We start from the raw sequence: 20,781 nt of genomic DNA, 5'->3' as shown, positions 1-20,781 counted from the left end.
GCGCCCGGCACAAATCATACTTTTTTAAAAACTTTTTTTGCTGGTTGTCCTACAGTTTGCAATACACATTTATAACTAATTCAAGTCCACTTTCAAGTAACATTATACTGCTTTCCAGGCAGCACAGGTACCTTACAACAAAGTATTCTTAATTCTTCCCTCCCATGCCTGGTATCATTGTTGTCATTCATTTAACTTATCCATAACCTATAATCATCAAATACATTATTATGATTTTGAATAAATGATTATTAGATCAATTAGGAATAAGAAAAACAAGTTTTATTTTACTTTCACTTATTCCTTAACGTTCGTTCTTCATGTAGCTCGAAATTTATGACCTACATCATTTTCCTTCTCTCTGAAAAATTTCTTTTAACATTTCTTGCAAAGCAGGTCTACTGGTGAGAAATTCCTTCAGTTTTGTTTGTGAAAGCTCGCTCTTTCTTTCTTTCCTTCCTTCCTTTTTTTCTTTCCTTTTTTTGAGATGGAGTCTCCCTCTGTCACCCAGGCTGGAGTGCAGTGGCATGATCTCAGTTTACTGCAACCTCCACCTCTTGGATTCAAGTGATTCTTGTGCCTCAGCCTCCAGAATAGCTGGGACTACACCACACCTGGCTAATTTTGTACTTTTAGTAGAGATGGGGTTTCACCATGTTGGCCAGGCTGGTCTCGAACTCCTAACCTCAAGTGATCCTCCCACCTCAGCCTCCCAAAGTGCTGAGATTACAGGCCAGCTTCTTTTGAGATTTTTTTTTTTTTAATCTTGATTTTCTGCAGGTTTTTTTCAAATTTTATTTTAGATTCTGGCATATCGCGTGATACTGAGATTTGAGGTATGAATGATCCTGTCACCCAGGTACTGAGCACAGTACTCCATAGTTATTTAACCCTTGTCCCCTCCCTCCCTCCCTGCTCTGGTAGCCTCCAGTGTCTACTATTGCCATCTTTACATTCATGTGTACTCAATGCTCACTTATAAGTGAGAACATGTAGTATATGATTTTCTGTTCCTGGGTTAATTTGCTTGGGATAATAGCTTCCAACTACATCCATGTTTGCTGCAAAGGACATGATTTCATTCTTTTTGATGGCTACATAGTATTCTATGTTGTATACGTACCACATTTTCTTTATCCAGTCCACCACTGAAGGACACCTAGGTTGACTCCATGTCTTTGCTACTGTGACAAGTACTGTGATGAACATGCAAATATATGTCTTTATGGTAGAACAATTTATTTTCCTTTTGGGAATATACCCAGTAAAGGGACTGCTGGGTTGAATAGTACTGTCTTAAGTTGCTTGAGAAATCTCCAAACTGCTTTCCACGGTGACTGAATTAATTTGCATTACCACTAGCAGTGTATGAGCATTCCCTTTTCTTCTCTGCAGCCTCACCAGCATCTGTTGTTTTTTGACTTTTTAATAGTAGCCATTCTGATTGGTGTGAGATGCATTACTCTGATGATTAGTGATGTGGAGCATTTTTCATGTTTGTTGACCGCTTGTATATCTTCCTTTGAGAAGTCTGTTCATGTCTTTTTGCCTGTTTTTTGATGGGGTTGTTTTTTGCTTGTTTAATTAAGTTCCTTACAGATTCTGGATATTATGACCTTTGTCAAATGCATAATTTGCTAACACTTTTCTCCCATTCTGCAGGTTGTCTGCTGACTCTGTTGATAGTTTCTTTTGATTTTCTACAGTTTAAATAGGAATGCCTAGCTGTAGTTCTTGGCATTTATCTTGCTTAATGTTCTCAGAGCTTCCTAGATTGTGGTTTGGTGTTTGGCATTAATTTGGGAATATTCATTCTCAGTCGTTATAGTTCCACATATTTCTTCTGTTCCTCTCTTTCTTGTCCTTCTGGTATTCCCATATATTTTTAATATGCATTTAATGTAATGAATTTTTTAAACAAAATATAACTTAGGACCCAGGCATGGTGGTCTCAGCTACTTGGGAGGTTGAAGGTAAGGGTAGCTTGAGCCCAGGAGTTTGAGGTTGTAGTGTGTTGTGATCACACCTGAGAATAGCCACAGCACTCCAGCCTGGGCAACATAGCAAGACCCACCCCTAAAATTTATGTGTGTATATATATACATATATATGATTTGTATGATTTTCCTTATTATACGTTTATAGCTATATATGTATGTATAGATACATAAACAAATATTTTATATATATATATATATGAATGAATGAATCACCTTGTGAGGGAAGTATTATCACTTTTTTTTTTTTTTTTTTGGAGAACAGGTAGCCAAGGCTCTGAGAGGTCACGACACATGCATGAGGTCACACAGCGCGTCTGGAATTCCATTTCAAGCCTGTCTGGGGAGGGCGCTCTCGCTGTTCCTTTGCCTGGTCTTATGTCCCCAAGTGTGTAATATGAGGTAAGACCCAGGGTCTGCGGCCGGGAGTCCCGGCCTAAGGCGAGCGCAGTCTCCAGCCGCCCCACCGGCGCAGGGAGCACGGCCGGCAGGGTGGAGGAGGCGTGCGGTAGGCAGCAGCGGGGATGGAGGGAAGGGTGGGGGTCCGCCACCCGCCTGTGCGCGCCCAGTCCTGCCGCGTCCTGGGTGCGCGCCGCGCACCTGCGGGGCGAGTGCCCAGGAAGCACGGCCGGGTGCGCGAGGGGTAGCTCCACCAGGAGCGTTGTGGGTGGGGCCCGCCGAGCCCGCCTCCCCACCTCCCCCGGCGGCGCCCCAGGCTGCAGTGTTCGGGGCGCTGGGTTATAAAATGCCGGGTTAAGCAGCGACTCAGACTTAGGATCCCGCTCACGACATGGCCTCGGGCGCTCGGTTCCCGCCGCAGCCGTCGAGCTCAGAGGTCAGGGCACTCCAGAGCCCAGACGGGCGTCCAGGCGCGGTCTGGAGGAAGCAGCCCTGGGCGTTCCTCTCCCGCCGTCTCCGGGGGAGGCCCCTCTGCCTCCGAGCACCCGGAGCAGGTGCCCTGGGACCAGCCAGCCCGGAGCGGCTTCCCTCCGCGCGGCGTCCGCGACAGTCCCCTTGCGGCCCCAGCGCAATACGGCGACGGCCGGGAGAACCGCAGACCCGGTCTCCGCCGCCGCCCCAGAGCAAGCTCCGCGGCCTGCTCCACAGTCCCTCAAGCCGCGCAACCTGGAAGGCGATCTTGACGAGCGCCGGCTGCTCTGCCACTTGCAGCTGGCCCAAAACCGCGAGGCGCGCCTGTGGCGGGGCGGCAAACCCCAGGTACCCGTCCCTGCAGTGTGGCCCTCCTTGCGCGCACACTGCAGGCGGATGTGGCCTCCACCTGCACCAGCGCTCCGATGTTCTGCACCTGGAGGCCGGGCGCTTCCCCAGGTGTGGCCCCTCAAGAGAGGCAAGAGGCTAGACCCACCAGCTTCTCTCTAAGAGGGCGTCTTGATAGCAGGGCCTTCGGAAGAGGGCCTGTTTGAATCAAGGAACTCGGCCTACGACGAAAAGCGGGCGCGCGGGGTGGGGGTGATGGGTGAGCCGCTGCGCCAGCGGGGCGCTTACTCCCAGCGGGCCTGCAGGGGAGGGGACTTCTCACTGCCCGCCGGCACCTTAAGCAGGAGGCTCCTGCTGCTGGGGGACCAGGAGTGGCCGCTAACGACCTTCCTCGCCCCACCTGCTCTTCTTCCTAGCGGGATGAAATCTGCAATGCCTTCGAGTCAGTCGTGCTGTGGCTCCTGCGGCTTCAGAACATCTTTTACTTCTCCCAGTCCACTTTTAACCTGGCCCTCACCATCTTCAGCCGCCTCCTGATTTCAGTGAAGGTAGGGAGGCCTCTGAGGGACGGTGGCAGATGGTGAAAGAAGAAACTAACCTTTGCTCCCCATTCCTGCTTGAGAGGTGAGGGGTTCCAGATGCTTAAACCAAGGTGTATAAACTAACTTGCTTCCAGTGGTAGAGCTGGTTTTGGAACCTCTCCACATCCTACACTGGCTGTCTCAGGGTCATGTGGTCATCAGGGTCGGGGCTTGGGGAGCGTGAGAGGAAGTAGCTGGGAAAGGGCTTCCTGTGGAATGAGGTAGGATGTGCTTGTCTCGACCTGTCGAGGGCAGCTTGAGGCTAGGATGAGACTGGGTTCCCTGAGAAGGTGCCGTATTTCCCACCTCCAGTCAGTCCCGAAATGAAGGAATACTGCCCAGTCATCTGCAGTTCTGAAATCAGGAGCATCCTCATTGGTCAGATCTAAAAATGGCACTAACATTCTGTCTTGTGGAGAAATGGAGCCTTTTAAAAATGGAAAAAAGCTTATTAAAACAAACGGCTGGGCGCAATGGCTCATGCCTGTAATCCCAGCACTTTGGGAGGTCAAAGGGGTTGGGGGGGGGGGAATCACCTGAAGTCAGGAATTCGAGACCAGCCTGGCCAATATGGTAAAACCCTATCTCTACTAAAAATACAAAAATTAGCCAGGCGTGGTGGCCCGTGCCTGTAGTCCTAGCTACTCAGGAGGCTGTGGGAGGACAATCGCTCAAAATCAGGAGGTGGAGGTTGCAGCGAGCCAAGATCATGCCATTGCACTCCAGTCTGAGCAACAGAGTGAGACTCCATCTCAAAAAAGTATATTAAAAAAAACAAACACAGATGCTTTTCCGTTTGTTTCTGGCATTCATATTCTGCTCAAATGTGTTTGTTCCATAACACAGGTAAAAGAGAAATACCTACATTGCGCCACAATTACTTCCTTGAGGCTTGCTGCAAAAGTTAATGAAGAACAGGAGGTATGCATCCTTGGAAGTCCACACTGGGCTGCACTTAAGGTATAGGGGTGTATTACTGGAGGACTCCAGTTTCATGATAGGTCTGTGCCCTTCACATATGGTGGATGTTTTGGAAAAGTCACCAACTTGCCAGCATCTCTGCTGTCCCTTCCATCGGCTTGTCAGACTTTGAGACCCCACAAATGAACAAGTAGAACAGCTGAACTGTCCTGGCCCACCAAACCTAGAGACCTGAACTCTTGACAGATACATATGGCCTCACTGGTTGATACCAGATGCTACCTCTCTCTAAACAGGGGCATCTGCTGTTGAGCAAGGAAAAAGGCCTCCCAAACCATGTGACTTAACATCCACCCCAAGCAATTATGTCTAAGAAAGCTGCCTGAGACTTGAGGACTTGGCTGTGTCAATGAAGCTGGTCTTTGGGAACTCTGGGACGCCTGAGAGGGACAGGGGGGCCATGTGCTGGGGGTAAAGTACAAGGGCCCATGAGTGCTTCAGGCATGCCTGAATGGCTGAATTTCACTGTGCCATCTGTTCAGGAGGAGATCATCTCCTAATAGCCTTTCCAAACTTTCCTACCTCCCTCCAACTTTTCCCATTTTGGGGATGGTGAAATCACTGCCATTGCCGCAGGGGTGACCCTTAGCTGATCTCTGGGTCTGATGAGGCAGGGAAGAAGTTGTGTGTCCAGTTCCAAACCTTCAATAAAAATGTTTTAAACTCCTGTTTATTAGAATAGAATTAATGCCCAAGTTGCTTTTGTCCAACTAAAAATCAAGTGACCCTTTTTCTGGATGTTATAGTAATACTTCTGTCCATCTAAAAACATAGGATCAAACCTTTAATATAGTTGGTACTTGAATGTTTACTCATAGACAAGTCTCATTAGTGCCTCTGTGGGAAAAGCCATAGATTTGCCAGAACTGAACCACCTTCAATCAAGGTTGAAGGAAGTTTGCAGTTGTGACGCTGAAAAACCCATAGGTTTTATCAATGTGTGTCTGTCTGGTACAGACTAGGAAGCTCAAAAGCATAGTTTTTTTCTGTATGCCCAGTACCCATGGTAGGGATCAGGAATAGGGATAGGGAGAACCCATGGCTCCTGGAAAGCTTTGGGTGAGTTCTTGCAGCTGAACAGGGGAGACGGCACAGCCCCAGCCTCCAAAGCACTGTTGGGTATGAGCTAGTATGCAGTTGGGGGATCAAGACCTGGTTTCAGAGGGGGACCATGTAATGTTCAATACATAACCACCTGAGGATTTGACAGATAGCCAAGATCTGGTTTAGTATTTCTTTCAGAAGCATTTTCTGTGGCAGGCCACAGGAAGACAACTCCACTAAGGTCATGAATGCCCAGTCCCCATGGATAAGAAAACAAAAGCTACTATGACATGATGTAGGGCTTTGGCCTCTTTATTTTCTTTTTACAGTTTATTCCACAAGTAAAAGACTTTATAAAGCACTATGGCTCTGACTATTCCCCGAATGAGCTGCTAAGGATGGAGCTGGCTATTCTGGACAGACTGCACTGGGACCTTTATATTGGGACGCCGCTGGACTTCTTGACTATAGTGAGTAAGGAGGCGTTTACAGAGTCTACCCTAAACTCGTTTGTGCCTTTGGAACAGCTGTTTACAACATAGGACGGCAAAGCACAGGCATGTACACGCCCTTGCACATGCACCACAGTGAGGTGACCCACAAGGCTCATGACATACGGGAGAGTGAAAAGGTATCTTAAATCCAACACAGTTCCACCAGACTCCCACTTCTAAAGGACATTAAATTAACTTTACAAAGATTTTTAGACGGCACTATTATGGTTTCTCTTTTAAATACACACTGCAAAAATATTTAACTTTCCATTCTATGAATACTGTACATAAATATCTGTCTGCTTTTGCTACACTTTACACACATTCACTTAGCTGTCTTTAGTCACCTACACACAATCCTTATTGAGGCTTTAGACCATATTGATCTGGCACTTAAAAAAATATCATACATTAGTTTGTATTTGTTTTAGTTGGGGGAATGATGGTCATCCTTAAGGATATGATTCTGTTAGTAAGGCAAAATTATGCAATGTGGAAATCTCATGGGGTTTTGGTTTGTTATGAAGCATGAAGATTAAATTACTAAGGGCTGTTTCATTATGAAAACTGGCCACTGTTGCCAAGTTGCAGAGTTTCTTATGATAAGCAGATACAAGTAACTTTTCTGCTACCTTGGTCTTGAATAGTATGTTTCTATTTTTCAGAACGGAAACATTGTCATCTAGGTACTTTCCACTGATAACAATGACGTCACAAAGCAGACTCTTCTTTTTTTTTTTTTTTTTTTTTGTCTCTGGGGTGGAAGCTCAGCTTGGCCACAGAGTGGGCATTAAGCCTCAAGCCCCTTACGGAGCCATGGATAGGAATGAAAAGGGTTGGGCAACATTTGATGTTCCCTGATGGAAATTCAAATTGTTTGCACTTCTGGTCATTGATATATGAAAAGTATGGGGTTTTCTGTTCTAACATTAAAAACCATGGTCTCCAGTTCCATGCCCTGGTGGTCCTGAGCTGGCCCCATGTGTTGGAGCTGCTGCCTCAGAGGAATCCTTCCCTCCACGTCGCATCCCTGACCAGGCAGCTGCAGCACTGTATGGCGGGCCACCAGCTGCTGCAGTTCAAGGGCTCCACACTGGCCTTGGTCATCATCACCTTAGAGCTGGAGAGGCTCATGCCCGGTTGGTGTGCTCCTATATCTGATCTGCTAAAGAAAGCACAGGTAGACATCAACTTTGCCCCACACCAGGCTCTGTGTTTTGCCCCTTTAGCTGATGCACTCTGACCCCAAAGGGGTACCCTTTCCCCTTGTGGCCTCTGGAAAATGTTCTGGCCATACCCCTGGAAAGAGTCTGCCCAAAGGCTAGGCTTTCCACACTTGGCCATGCTGTATGCACTTGAGATGGGACATGTGTTCTCTTCACTGGACCAATGGGAGTGGTCTCTTGAGAGTGCTAGAATCTTTATCTCAATGGGAGCCCTTGTAGCCAAGAGGACTGGGGGGTCAGGGGGATGTCTGGCTTAGGAGGAAGCAACCTGAGCTTAATACTGGGGAGCATAAATTTTAAACTCCTTCACCTCTCCTTTGTACGAGTGTGTGGTACCAGGTACAGGGGTACCATGAGGCAAGCATTCTCGGGGCACAAGGGTGGGGGGTGTCAGAATCCCTCAGAACAGATAGGTTAGGATGGAATGCATGGTTAAACTAATGACAACTTTACTGAGGTTGGAAATGGATGTCCCTGAGATGGCAGGATTAGTGGTCCTTAGTTGGGTGATTGGACCTTCCCGAACTTGCTTCATGCTAACATTTTGGCACTCAATTGCCAATTTCTTAGAATGTATGATGGTTCTGCTTGCAGATGGCCACTCTATTCTAATATAGGTTGGTGATATGCAGTACAGCTGCTGCAAGGAACTTGTAATGCAGCAACTGAGAAGTTTTCAGTCATCATCCTGCACAGACAACTTTATGTCACCTGCCAACCAGCCGCTCTGCCTCCACCCTGGGGCCTTCAGAGCATAATGTGAAAACTCCTTGCTTGGACTACCATGAGTTCTTTGGCTTGTTATTAATCCTGTAAAAAGGGAAGGTGGCTCTGGAAGAGTAACTGAGAAAAAGGTCCCAACTAAGCCCTTGGAAAAAAAATAAAGCGAGGAGGGGAAAGGCAGGCTGGGGTCAGTAGGGATCAGGGTGGTCTGATAGACTATGGCCCTGCCTCCCCTTTTTTTCCTCTGGGCCTGAAGCCAGGGAGTATGAATGAATGTTCAAATGGCAGCTTGTGTTTCCTTCCTTCTCCAGCAAGAGTTGGCATTGGCCCCTGAGAGCACTGGAATATGAGACCAAGAGGCAGGCCTGGCTCAGGGCTGAAGGGTTGGGGCTAGTTCTGACCAGTTCTTGCTGCTCTACCTGCCAGAGCTGGCCAGGTCCTTCCAACTTCCCAGGCTTATCCCAAACATATATGCGGTGCTTCCAGTCCCAACTACCCTGCCTGCAACTCCTAACATGGGACAGTCTCTGCAGACACATTTACCTGACCATGGCCATGGCTTATGTCTTCTTTTTACAAGGACTGGATTATAAAGTATGCTTTGTTTAATGTAACTTGAGCAAACTTTAGACATATCTTTCCTTTGTTACTCTTAAGCAAAGTGTTTTCAGTTATTAGTTTAACTAGAGGGATTTTGTGCTAATGAATGGGTATTCTAGGCTAACACCTGTGATGGAAGGCACAGCTCTGAGTGCTTTGTTGGGATGAGCAGGTTCTGAGGCCAAGCCTGCTCCAACCACAGTGCTGCCAGGAGGAGGAGCCAGCTGCTTCTCTCAAGCTGTGCTACCACAGAGCCATTCTCTGAGCAGGGGAGTGCAGCTGACACAGATGCCAGCTGGGGCTGTGTAAGTTGTGTTGGGGACATGAATGACTGAGCTACACATTCAGAGGTGGTTTGTGAAGTCTTCCACTCTGAACTATGGTGGCTGTGTGTGTGTGTGTGTTTAAATGTGCCAAGCCATGGTGTGGGAAGGGAATGATTTACTAGGTGCAAAGTGGTCAAGGGCTAGATATACCATAATTGTCTATATTATAGAGTTAGTATACATCTCTATTTTTTCTTGACACACTTTTGCTTGCTGGAGCTTTTGTTAAAATTAAACTTTAATTGCTTCCAATCCTGTATGAATCTTATTTTGAGCTACCATGCATTTAGGCTTGTGAGAGTCAGATATATTTGGAACACTATCTCCTAGGTCATATCAAGAACTCTCCTCTAGTCCAGAACCCATCTTACAGATGGAGATGCTGAGGCCATGCTGCTCACAGCTTCCAGTGGTGGCCGTGAGTGCCCTCTGCCTCCTTCCAGTGTAAGTGGGACCACAGTGCATAAGGCAGGAGGACATCCCGAGGGCCCACACCAGCTTGGGTGTCCCGGGCTTTGGGGAACTGCTGGAAGACATCTGCTGCTTAACCAGGTGGCTCTGGATGTGAGCTAGATTCTGAGAGCTGATCCAACTCAACCTCTTGGAGAAAGCAGAGGGTAGACCTGTGAGTCCCAGGACTGGGATAAGAGACAACCTTCTGCTCTGACTTTCTGTAAATGATAGAACTCTTCTATAGGGAAGCTCACTTTTGTATTGCCAAAGTCCCACTTATGGATTTTAAAAAGTCTTATCTGCTTTTCAAGCTTGCCTTGAGGCCCCAGATCCCATCCTATTTCCCTCTAATATTCTTTTCTGACATTAGGAACTCCTATCCCACCTCAACTCAGAGATTGGGGAACACTTCTCAGGGAGAAATATGGATACAATCCATTTTCCTTTTGACCCCACCTATAGAAAGGCAGGGATTGGTGAAGAAAATGGAGATGGAAAAAGCCCAGAGGCAGATGCTATGGCAGAAAGAAAGGTAGGTGGGCTCAGGGAGGAACAGGGAGGAAGAACAGGGCAGGGAGGGGGCATCATAGACCTGTCTTAAACTTGTCCAAACAGTACTTCCCTGAAATGAATGAGCCAAGTCATTTGATGATGTTTCCACCACCTAGGAGACCCTCCTCCCTCTGGCTTTCTGGAAAGTCTCTGTCCTTCAAAGGTTGGTGAATACTTTGCCTCCCTGCTGCCTGCCTTCCCAAAAGTAGAGCTGAGCTATGCCTGCATTAGGGATGTGTTCACACCACTCTTCCTGCAGGGATCCCCATTTTCTCATTTTGGTCTTCCCAAATCTACCTAGTGCTCAATGGAGAAAGCTCCTTAAAAAAGAAACCCACTTACTTTTTACCACCTTTCAACCACCAGTCTGCCCTTCCTCAGCCAAACTTTTGCCTGTCCCCTAGGGCTATCTACCTCTAAAAAACAGTCTCAGGTCCACCAGCCCACATCATCAGGCTGTGTACTTTAACCTGGCCACACTTCCACTACTCTTCCATCATTCCATTGAGATGCCAAGGAGCAGCTGTAGCTCAGGAATTAAGGGTGCAGATTACCAGCATTCAAATCTCAACTCCAGTTACTTGCCGTGTAACCTTGGGTAATTAATTACTTAAACCTCTGTGTTTCAGCTATAAAATGGGGATGAATGGTCCCTAATCATAGGATTAGGATGAGGATTAGAGGAGTTAACGCATGTAATGTGGTTTCGAGCAGTTCTGACACTCAAATATTAGCAGTCCCATGGGAAGCCTTTTTGCTAAGGAGGAACGCTCCTCGAGGGCAGGTGCCCCTTTTCTCATGTCCTGCACCCAGTTATCCAATAAAGATTCGTGGACCACAGACTGCACCTTTACCTTTCTGTGACTTTCCTGTGACTCTTCCCTCCATCCCCCACCTATCCAAGAGCCTTTCACAGATGCCTGTAGCAGGGTTTCCTATTAAAACAATTCCTACAGAAGTAGATCAACCTCCACTAAATTCAAAGAACAGACAAGCTGTATTTTACCACAGTTGTAGCAGATTAATGGGCTCAGGAAACTTGTTAAATCAGAAAAGCTACTGCCCAAAAAAGACACCACAAAAACTCAAAATAAATGCAAAATTTAATGAAAAAAAATGAGTACAAAGTGAATGGAAAAGAACAAAAACAGTCAATGAATGCAGGAGTAAATGAATTAATACGTGAAGCAATTTTAGAAAAGCATGTTAACATAACAGACTAGCAAGCCACACTCGGGCCTCGTATCCATGAGCCCTGCTTAACAGGGAGCCCACATTTAGACATACACAAACATATATGCAGTCAGTATGCACAATTACAAACCACCTAGATCAGGTTACCCACAACTAGAAAGACCATATATCCCCATTGGCCTGGGACAGGTCTGGTTTATGCCTATTGATCTGGTGTAATTAGTAGCATCCCCTTTCTCTCTCAATAGTCCCAGTTTGGACAACAAATTATATGGTGATTCTTCTACCCCAAACAAACATGGTTTATGAAAGACATGATAGTAAATGCCAACATGATCCTGTAAGACAGCCCTATTAATGCCAACAAATAACAATGGGAAAAAGAAGGGTAAATGAGACCCTGCAGACAGGGTCACATTCTATGAGAGCTAACTTATTAAACAGTGGCAAGTTTTAAGCTCACTTTATGCACCGTTTAATTTGGTCTCAGCTAAAGATGACAAAATTCCAAACACAAACAGCAGGTGGAGAGGTGCAGTGAGGCTTGCTAGAGGGACCTGTGGAGGCAGCTCAGACTTGAGAAAACGGAAGTCTGTCAAGTGTCCCTGAAGATACCGGGAAGGCTTAGGCCCACAGGCAGGCAGCCAGCCACGAGTATGGCCTTTCAGTATATCCGGGAGGCAACCCACGGGCCACAATGGACGAATGGCCAAATCTGCACACTCCAGAGCCCCAGGTTGGCCCATGAACCAGGAATTCTCATTTCTTATGTGTCCAATGAACCTGCTGGGTCACCAGGCCTCATCTTCAGAAATATGTTAGGTGAGAGAGGCTATCTTAAAGGTCATGCCCTGACCCAACTGCATACTTTCAGACATAAAATTACCCTAGAGATGAGCCACTGGCAACCCACATTTGCCCTGGATATATGCCAGTTTACCTTTTTAGATACCCTCACTGAAGCATCAGTTTTCAGTTGCAACCAGATGGGGACTTACTGTGAAGCTAATGAACCTTAATCTTCAGGGCCCCTTCCAAGACCCTGTACCTAATTTTATATTAACATTGTTTTTCTTAAAGAAGTCTGTCTAAATAATTCAAGCTTTCAGCCCCACAAAATTTAGATCCACCCCGGTCATAGCATAAAAACTTGGAGAATTGTCACCAGAACCTGCTCTGCTGCTGGAGCATGGAGCCCTCATAGCTAAAGGCTGCCTCTTCCCGGCCGTGCCTCAGTGGACGTACACAGCTCACCCCTCCGCCTCTCCCTGAGCAGAACATCATCTCAGGAAGGCAGGAGGAAGCCAGGACTTGGTCCTGGAAATCAATAATGCAAGCCAGGCAGAAAGGGGGAAATGGTCATGAGAAAGAAGACGGGCATGAAAAGCAAACTAGCAACTCCACAATAAATTAGCACGGCTTCCTGAGGCTTCCAGCCAGGGAGTATGCTAGACTGTGAGCTCCTTGAGGGGAGCGTTGTGCATTCCTCTGGGTAGCTCCAGGGCCCAGCACAGTGCTTCAACATTAAAACTACCCTTCCTTTCGTCTAGTCATTTTCCATCTCCCATTTTACCAGGCCATATTCTCAACACTGACATTCTCGGTGGCTTGTACACCAACAGGAGCACAGAAGAATCAAAGCTGCTAGTACTTCCTTAAAATGTTCCCCTTTAGAGTGCAGTTGAAGGGGAAAGCTCCTTTGCTGCTCACTTTTCCCCTCATTGTCTGTATACATCAGACACCTTCCTCTCTTCACCCTGTGACCCAGCCAGGAAAGCAGCAATGACTTTGAGGTAACAACCTTTCTCCCACTGAGTACTCTTTGCATTTGGAATATGCAGGATTTGCTTGGGAGTCTTAATTGGAGTCAAACACTTAACACACATACGGAGTTGGTCCCTGTTTACAGGTAGCACCTCTGGGGCATAGACAACTGCTTTGGGCTGCTGTTCCATTTACATTCACAGTAAAAACACTGGACATGGTCTTGTTCATGTTCCAATTCCATCCACAAAGAAATGCCAAACACTGTCATTACAGGAAGTTTATTACCCAGCTCTCCCTGTATATATGATAGGCGTACTTGATACATAAGAAAGGTTTAGCGGTATTTTTAGTTTTTAAAAATCAGGAAATCTGTGTTACTTATGAAAATAATGGGAGAGGATATTATTTGTCTTGATGCTGGTGCCAAAATAAATATTTAGAAGTGTTTTAAAGTTATTAAAATTAAGCTCTAGGTTAGAAAAATTAAAATGAGGGGAACTGGGTGAATTTTGCAGCATGTATACCAGACCACGAAGCTGCACCTAGGGCACCACGTGAGTTGCCATCTCCACGCTGAACAATTAGGCCTAGCATCCCGGCTGGGGCCTTCGCTGGAGTGGCACATAACAGCTCCGTCAGGGAATAGTGACACTGTAAATGGAAGACCAGCCACTGGCTCTGAAAAAAATAAACCTCGTCAGTTTTGGATTCCAGCATTCCTGGCTTTTACGTGTTTGCATAGAGAGGGGTGGCCCGCCAGGCCTGGGGCAGCCTGGGGCCAGGGTCGGGTAGGGGAAAGCAAAGCTGTAAACACTGGAGTCTGTACCGGCTCCCAGTCCGTCCTCACACCATGTTATGGGAGAAGGGTCACAAGGTGTAACTCAAGCAACTTAACACATGAAAGTCTAAAGTCCACTCTTGACATGTAAGTCTGTGCGTGCGTTAACTGAAAAATAAAAATAAAACAAACAAAACAAAAATAGACACATTAAAAGATATGCAGACCAAATCAAACAGAAGCAAAAGACAGCAAGATGGACACTGCGAAAGGGCAGTCAGTTTGGCATTTGTGACGAGCAAAGCAGAGGATTCACTTCTGTTTGTGGCGTCCCAGGCTGAGGGTCAAGATCTGATTCAGAAGCAATTTTGCAAAAAATTTGGATTCAAATTTAAAGAGTAAGTATAACCAATCAAAACCACTCAAATAAATGGTCATGAAAAACACCCCTGCCCCCATTCCAAAAATGCACTCCCGACTCACACTAGTCCCTTGACCAGGGCGGCAGGACGGAGTATTCCCAGTCACCCCACCTACCCCACTCCTGGCCTCCATAGGGTCGTCATGGGAAGAGAGTTTTCTCTCCCAGGGACCAAACTGACTGAAGCTTTCTAGCAGGTCCAGAAAACAGGAAAGACCTGTTTTCCAGGCCCAGGCCTAGAGAACACATCATGGAGCCCTGGCCACATGGGAAAAGCAGGGAGACCAGACACTAGTGACAAGCCCCCACCCCAAGGGCTGTGCTGGTGCCCTTTCAGCCTGCCTGCACCCACCTTCACTGGCTCTCACACCCTGAGCTGGCCACAGCCCCTTGTCTGTAGTTTCTGAGTGGTTTCTCCACAGCTTATTTCCTAGGGAATCCTGGCTATCTTTTCTTTTTTTTTTTTTTTTTGAGACGGAGTCTCACTCTGTCGCCCAGGCTGGAGTGCAGTGGCCGGATCTCAGCTCACTGCAAGCTCCGCCTCCCGGGTTTACGCCATTCTCTCGCCTCAGCCTCCCGAGTAGCTGGGACTACAGGCGCCCGCCATCTCGCCCGGCTAATTTTTTTTGTATTTTTTTTTTAGTAGAGACGGGGTTTCACCGTGTTAGCCAGGATGGTCTCGATCTCCTGACCTCGTGATCCGCCCGTCTCGGCCTCCCAAAGTGCTGGGATTACAGGCTTGAGCCACCGCGCCCGGCCTGGCTATCTTTTCTTTAACAAGATGGCAGGAAGCAGAGCAAAGTCACTTTGGGTGCCAGCACCTGGGTCATAGACTTCCACCCCCTCCCAGGAAAATCCTGATTTCTGAGCTGCCAGCTTGCAATCTACACAGGTTCCAACTCGCAGAGCCCCAGCGCTCACCAGGCCGAAAGATGGGCGTGGGAGTGGGGCTGGAAGCAGATGCAGAGCAGAGGGGAAATTCATGGCTGAGGGGAGTGTGGGGCTGGGGTCCTCCCTGGGGACAGGTAGGGGCACATCTGTCCCAGCACTGTCAGCTGGGGTAGGGCCACCAGGCATCGGGATGAGGGAAACTACAAAATGGAAGAGGGTCTGTCCTGAAGCAGAGGACAGACCTTAGGACTGAGAATTGGCAACCAGTTCTGAAATGCCTGGTTCTGTCCCCGTTTCCTCCAGCAAGAAGTCCTTTGAGTTTTTTTCCTTCGTATGTGTGTGCCTCTGTACATTGTGTACTGTGTGCTGGTAGATATGTGCCTGAGACTGGGTATGTGAGATGGGACAGGAGAGAAGGACAGTGTGTGTCACACGTGTATGCACATGTGGTTAGGAAATGCCATATTGAGGGTGGGGCGGGGGCAGGGCTAACACCAGAAGCAACAGCGCAGGGCCACAGCTAACTATGCACTTCATGGCCCTAATGGCTAGGCTTCATTGCCACCAAGGAAGGAAGGGCCAGCGCATATACACCCCCACATATCCCAGGAGGAAATGGATCCCAAGAATGAGGGCCAGGATGGGTTCACCTGCTTAGTTCCTAGGTTGGTAAGAGAAAGATGGTACCCAAGATAGGCCAGGGCAGGGAGAAGGAGGGATGTATAGAATCCCCATAGTGTGACGTGGCATGGCTGTGAATGAGATGGGTGGGCGAGGGAGAGCCCCAGAAGCCAGAACATCTGGACTCCAGCTAAGGGTGTGGATACAGGCTATGAAGATCGCCAGGGAGAAGTGACTCAGAGTTGTCCCCACCTGGCCACTCCATTGACTGCACTCCTGGTGCTGGGAAAGGCCTCCCTGCCATCCAGTCTTTCTCTCCTGTCTGCACTCTGCAGGAACAACTCCAGCCTCTACTTGAGGGGCAGCTCCTCTCCCCAAAAGAAACCACAGAGGCCCTGTGGGAAGCTGCTTTCCTCCCTTTAGCGCTGCGGACCCTTCAGAACAGCTGTGTGGTGACCACAGTGTCCAGGAGACTGGTGTTGGCTGGCGCAAGTGCCCACGGTTCTCCGTCACCACCTGCCAGCCAATATGGGCCCCACACCACTGCCCCACAGACTGAGGAGGGATGCGCCACAGCTGTCCAAGCAGAAACCACTGCAGCTTTTGGAATCTGGTCAGCTGGAGATGCTGACATTCCCAGGTCCTGTCCCTCCTCTGGCCTGAAAGACCATTCCCAGCATTCCCAGAGCCCTGCAGCTCTGCCCTTTCCGGGCTGCTCCTCGCCCCTGCAGCCCCACCTTCACTACGCTGCAGCAGGGCCACAGCTGCCAAGGGGGCTACAGGAGAGCGAATGGGTAAGCAAGAAATGGTGGGGGCGGGGGGGGGAAGAGACGGAAGGGGGAAGAGGAGGAGAGAAAAAGGGAGAGGGAGGGGTAGCACAAGATTGCCTGTGCAAGCAAGAGTGCATGACTATGAGAGCGATCCAGATCACGAGACACTGGATCACTAGTGAAGGAAAAAGAAAGGCAACCAAGAAAGCTGGGGAGAGAGCCACTGAAGATGAGGGAAAACAAAACAGGAAAGGGACAAGAGAGGGCGGGAGAAGAGCGAGAAGGGAGGTGAGGGACAAGAACGAAAGCAAGAGCCGTGGCCTGCCACCTACTTCTTCTTGTCCTTGTCCTTCCTCAGGGGCTGCTGCGAGGTGGCATGCAAGGCCTGCGACTGCAGGGCCTCCACCGCAGCCTTCCGGCGATTGAAGGCATTGGTCTCCTCCTCCAGTTCCCGGCGTTTTTCCTCCACCTTGCGCTTCTCCTCCTGGTGGACCCGCTTCAGGTGCTCAAACTTCTCATGGAGCTGGCAGCAGAAAGGGGGCAGAAGATGGGGGGAGCAAGAAGAGGAGGGCTTGAGCCTGGGCCAGGAAGGCACCCCCACCTCTACCCTCAGCCAGGCCTTCCCTCCCTCAGCATCCCCACCCCAGCCCCCAGCCTGGCACATACCTCCCTTTCTTTCTCCTTCAGCTCCAGCTCTGTCTCCTTCACTTTGTTGACAAACATCTGTCTCATCTCTTCCTCCTTCCTCTGCAGCTCACTCAGGAATTCCTTCCTCTTGGCCTCATATGTCTCTTGTAGGCTGTGGAGACCCACAGAAGAGAGGCCAAGGATGGGATATGGAGGAATGGGGTAGGGCAGAGCCAGAGAGGTAGAATCATGGGGGCACGAGGGGTAAGAGGATGGTGGGGTCCCCCAGGGAACAGATGCCAGGATGGTGTGTCTGGCCACAGCTGTGAAAACAGGCTCACTCTGGCTCAGGCTGTCACCTGAAGGGCTGGCTGTCACCATCGCTGTCCTGAAAGCCCATCTCCTCCAACTTGCAGCGCCGGTAGAGCTCATAGTGCCGGCTGTGGGTCTGCTCGCGGAGGTCTTCCATGTTCACCCGGATCAACATTTCCCGCAGCTTCACGAAGTCGCAGTGATTCTCATTCTCCACTGAAAGCAGGGGGCCGGTGGGGTATCAGGCAGGCATGCAGGCGGGCAGACTCCAGAGTCAGGGTGGGCACACAGGTGCGCATGAGGAAGAAACAGCACAGGGTACTACAGGCAGCAGGGCAGGCCAGGGGACACAGTTCTACCCCCAGCTGGGGATGCACTTCCCATCCACACTCACCCTGCACCACTCCCCAGGGGTACTGCCGCGCTCGGACCAGCTTGTTCCCCACCTTCACCTCCTCGGTGCTGCCCACTACGGCGAAGGGCAGATGGGCCTGGAAAGGGGCCCAGGTATGCGTAAGCCCAGAGTTGACACAGGCTAATGGCAGACTCTCCCTCCCTGCCCTTGGGTCCTAGGGAGGGGCAGCCAGACCTGAACAAAGGCTCCAGGGCCAGATGCTTGCTTCCTGGCTCTCTTGTTGAGAAATGTCCCAGAACTCCAAACAGGGGAGTGGGCTGAACCCTCAACCCCCTCCCTGGTGCTCCTGATTCTCCGGGCTGTTCTTTCAGCCCTCAGGCCTCCCAGGGGCCATTAGAGCTCCCTGAAAGGACCTGTGAGCCTGGCTCCCTTCCAGGTTCCCAAACCCTTAAGCCTGCTCAACTCCTTCCATTTCCAGGCTCCTCCATGAGTCCATGGTCTTATGACACCCAAACCTGGGGTCCCCAGTGTAGGCCCACTATCAGATTCCTCCTGTCCCCTGCCCACAGATGTAGGACTGGCCAGCTCCAGATGCCCACCCTTCTGTCCTGGAGAAGCTAAGGCTGGAATCCTGGGGAACAAGTTTCCTGGGGCTGTGTCAGATCTGTGCCGGCTCCTCGCCCTCTGGCCCCAGGGCACTGAGGCCCTCGCCCAACGCTCACATTCATGACTGCGTTAATCTCTGCAACAGCCTCGTCATCCGTGGGAAACTGGTAGATCTGGACCCCGTTGCTGACCAGCTCGCCCATGATCTTGATCTTGAACTTGTGGAGCTCGCTCTTGGAGATGGTGTCAGCCTTGGCAATGATGGGAATAATGTTCACCTGACAGGATCGGGGAGAGGACAGCAGGCTGGTTGGCTCTTTTGAGCAATGGTTCCCATGCCATGCCCAGGATATGGCTAGCCATGCCCAGGCCATATCCCCGGGCAGGGGGAAGGAGGCCAGAGAGACGGAGCCACTCCCACAGGCAGCCATGGTGCAAACCCAGCCACCTGTGGCCATTCTGATGGGTTTCAACAATTGTCTGCAGTGCTTCTTACAGCCCTGGTTCCCCCAAATCACCATCCAGCCCCAAAACTGGTCCCCCTAGGCATACCCAGCTTTGACCCAGAATCCTCTGAAGGTCCTAATTGGCCTGGGGCCTGACAGAAGGAGTGGTCGGGGGCTGTGCTCCCCACTAAGCAGGTAAAAGGACCCATCAGCAGTAGCCATAAGAAGATCCCAAAATCTCCCACACCCAGGCTATCCCGTTTTTCACAATAAAAATGAACTCCTGAGATGGGAAGGCAGTCGCGTGAGAGCTGACAAGGGCTGTGGGGCCACATGCCCTTCAAAATGCACAGCTCTTCTAGCCCTTCCCATAAAGCTGCCTCCCTTCTCCACCCCTCCAGTACCCACCCCTCATTCACATCCCAATTCTGGGCCTTAACTGTCCTCTCCCTGAGGGGCTCAGAAAGAACTAAAGCACACTTATATCAGGGAGGAAGGGGGAAGTGAAGGGAGGAGCTAGAAATTAGGAACTGAGAGATAGAAAATGAGCAGAGAAGAGGCTGAGATGGGAAAGGAGGTTCCCTGGGGTGAAGGGCAACAAACACTCTTGGGAGCGGGAGGGGCAGCAGGACTGAGAATGACACTGATTCAGCTGCAAGCAAGGGGCTCAAGGTCAGACCCAGGGCACAGGACTCTGGAGAAAGAGCCCAGAGCAATGGGAGCCACTGCAGCAGGAGGGACAGACGCAAGACAGAGAGAGGACCAAGCCAATAGGGGGCCATCCACAAGCCCCCGACGAGGTCCCTGAGGACCATGGTGGACAGGCATGAGGCAGCCACCCACATCGCATCGCAGCAGAAGACTATGGAGCCTGTGACAGCGGGTGGGGACAGGGATACCTTGCTGTCTAGTTTCTTCATGGTCACCAGATCCAGGGACTTCAGGGAGTGCCCCGTGGGCGTGATGAAGTAGAGGCAAACGTGGATCCTTGTGTCATGGTAGTCAAAGAGTGAGCGGCGGATCTTCAGCTCCTCCTGCAGATAATTTTCAAACTGCGCATCGATGTAGTCAACTATGGGCCTGTAACTACAGACAGCTCCATCACCCAGGAGGCTGCCAGCTGAGATCAGGGGCTTGGGGCTTGGGGGGCTCAGGGCTCGGGGCCAAGCCAGGCTGCCCCCTGGCCTTTTCTTTCTGGGAACAGCTTCTGCCCGAGGATCCCTGACTGGATACAGGCAGCTGACCCCTCCTCCAGACACCTAAAGGAGTAACTGGTCTATTGGTGACCACAGAGCCTCAGATACTCCCCAAGAGGCACTCCCTGGCCCCCTGCAGTGTGAGGGCTGGGCTACCGGTATGGGGACCAATGTAGGTGGGGTGGGAAGAGGCTGGGTGGGGCCGCCCTTCCCGCCTCTTGCCTCTCATCCTTATTGATCTGATCCCCAAAGCCCACAGCATCCACAATGGTCAGCTTGAGCTGCACGTTGCTCTCCTGGAGGTCATAGGTCTGGGGCCGCAGGCGCACGCATGCCTCGTGGTGACTGGCTTCCTCAGTCTCAAAGGTCGTGTTGAAGAGCGTGTTCATCAGTGTGGATTTGCCAATGCCGGTCTCCCCTGGGTGGTGAGGACAGGAGGGGAACAAGTGGGTGTCACAGGCTGGAACTGGGGCTGTCCTTGGCTGGTGGCTAGGCCAGGCAGGGCTCAGGCATCCATGGCCCCTGGACAAGAGAAAGGGGCAGGCCGCCCACCCCCATCCCTCATCACCCCCATTCCCCAGGAACTATCTTTTCCTGTGGCC

General features: G+C 49.9%; 2 protein-coding genes across 8 annotated transcripts in view; one reads left to right on the top strand and one right to left on the bottom strand.

The window, feature by feature from the left end:
* The first annotated feature begins 2,668 nt into the window (after positions 1 to 2,668).
* Positions 2,669 to 6,946, top strand: CCNI2 (cyclin I family member 2). The gene is given in 5 exon segments (XM_033181270.1): positions 2,669 to 2,866; positions 2,869 to 3,215; positions 3,632 to 3,763; positions 4,643 to 4,717; positions 6,151 to 6,946. Coding segments are annotated over 5 exon segments (846 nt in total). The 5' UTR covers positions 2,669 to 2,787; the 3' UTR covers positions 6,364 to 6,946.
* The window catches only part of SEPTIN8 (septin 8), a 27,631-nt gene continuing 12,960 nt past the window's right edge, over positions 6,111 to 20,781 (bottom strand). The window contains exons 3-10 of one of the 7 annotated variants that reach the window (XM_033181262.1): positions 20,402 to 20,597; positions 19,883 to 20,069; positions 18,654 to 18,815; positions 17,971 to 18,067; positions 17,624 to 17,792; positions 17,304 to 17,436; positions 16,970 to 17,160; positions 6,111 to 7,480 (exon numbers count right to left, since the gene is read on the bottom strand). In XM_033181262.1, the coding sequence (XP_033037153.1) occupies positions 7,315 to 7,480; positions 16,970 to 17,160; positions 17,304 to 17,436; positions 17,624 to 17,792; positions 17,971 to 18,067; positions 18,654 to 18,815; positions 19,883 to 20,069; positions 20,402 to 20,597 (1,301 nt within the window). In that variant the 3' untranslated portion in view covers positions 6,111 to 7,314. Of the gene's footprint in view, positions 7,481 to 11,280; positions 14,103 to 16,969; positions 17,161 to 17,303; positions 17,437 to 17,623; positions 17,793 to 17,970; positions 18,068 to 18,653; positions 18,816 to 19,882; positions 20,070 to 20,401; positions 20,598 to 20,781 lie in introns of those variants that run through there. The other 6 variants (XM_033181263.1, XM_033181265.1, XM_033181268.1 and 3 more) reach the window with 6 other exon arrangements.

Source organism: Trachypithecus francoisi, unplaced genomic scaffold (genome assembly GCF_009764315.1).
Source record: "Trachypithecus francoisi isolate TF-2019V2 unplaced genomic scaffold, Tfra_2.0 Lachesis_group2, whole genome shotgun sequence".
NCBI classification, from domain to species: domain Eukaryota; kingdom Metazoa; phylum Chordata; class Mammalia; order Primates; family Cercopithecidae; genus Trachypithecus; species Trachypithecus francoisi.
The sequence above is the reverse complement of the archived record's forward strand: the minus strand, read 5'-3'. Positions and strand labels throughout refer to the sequence as shown.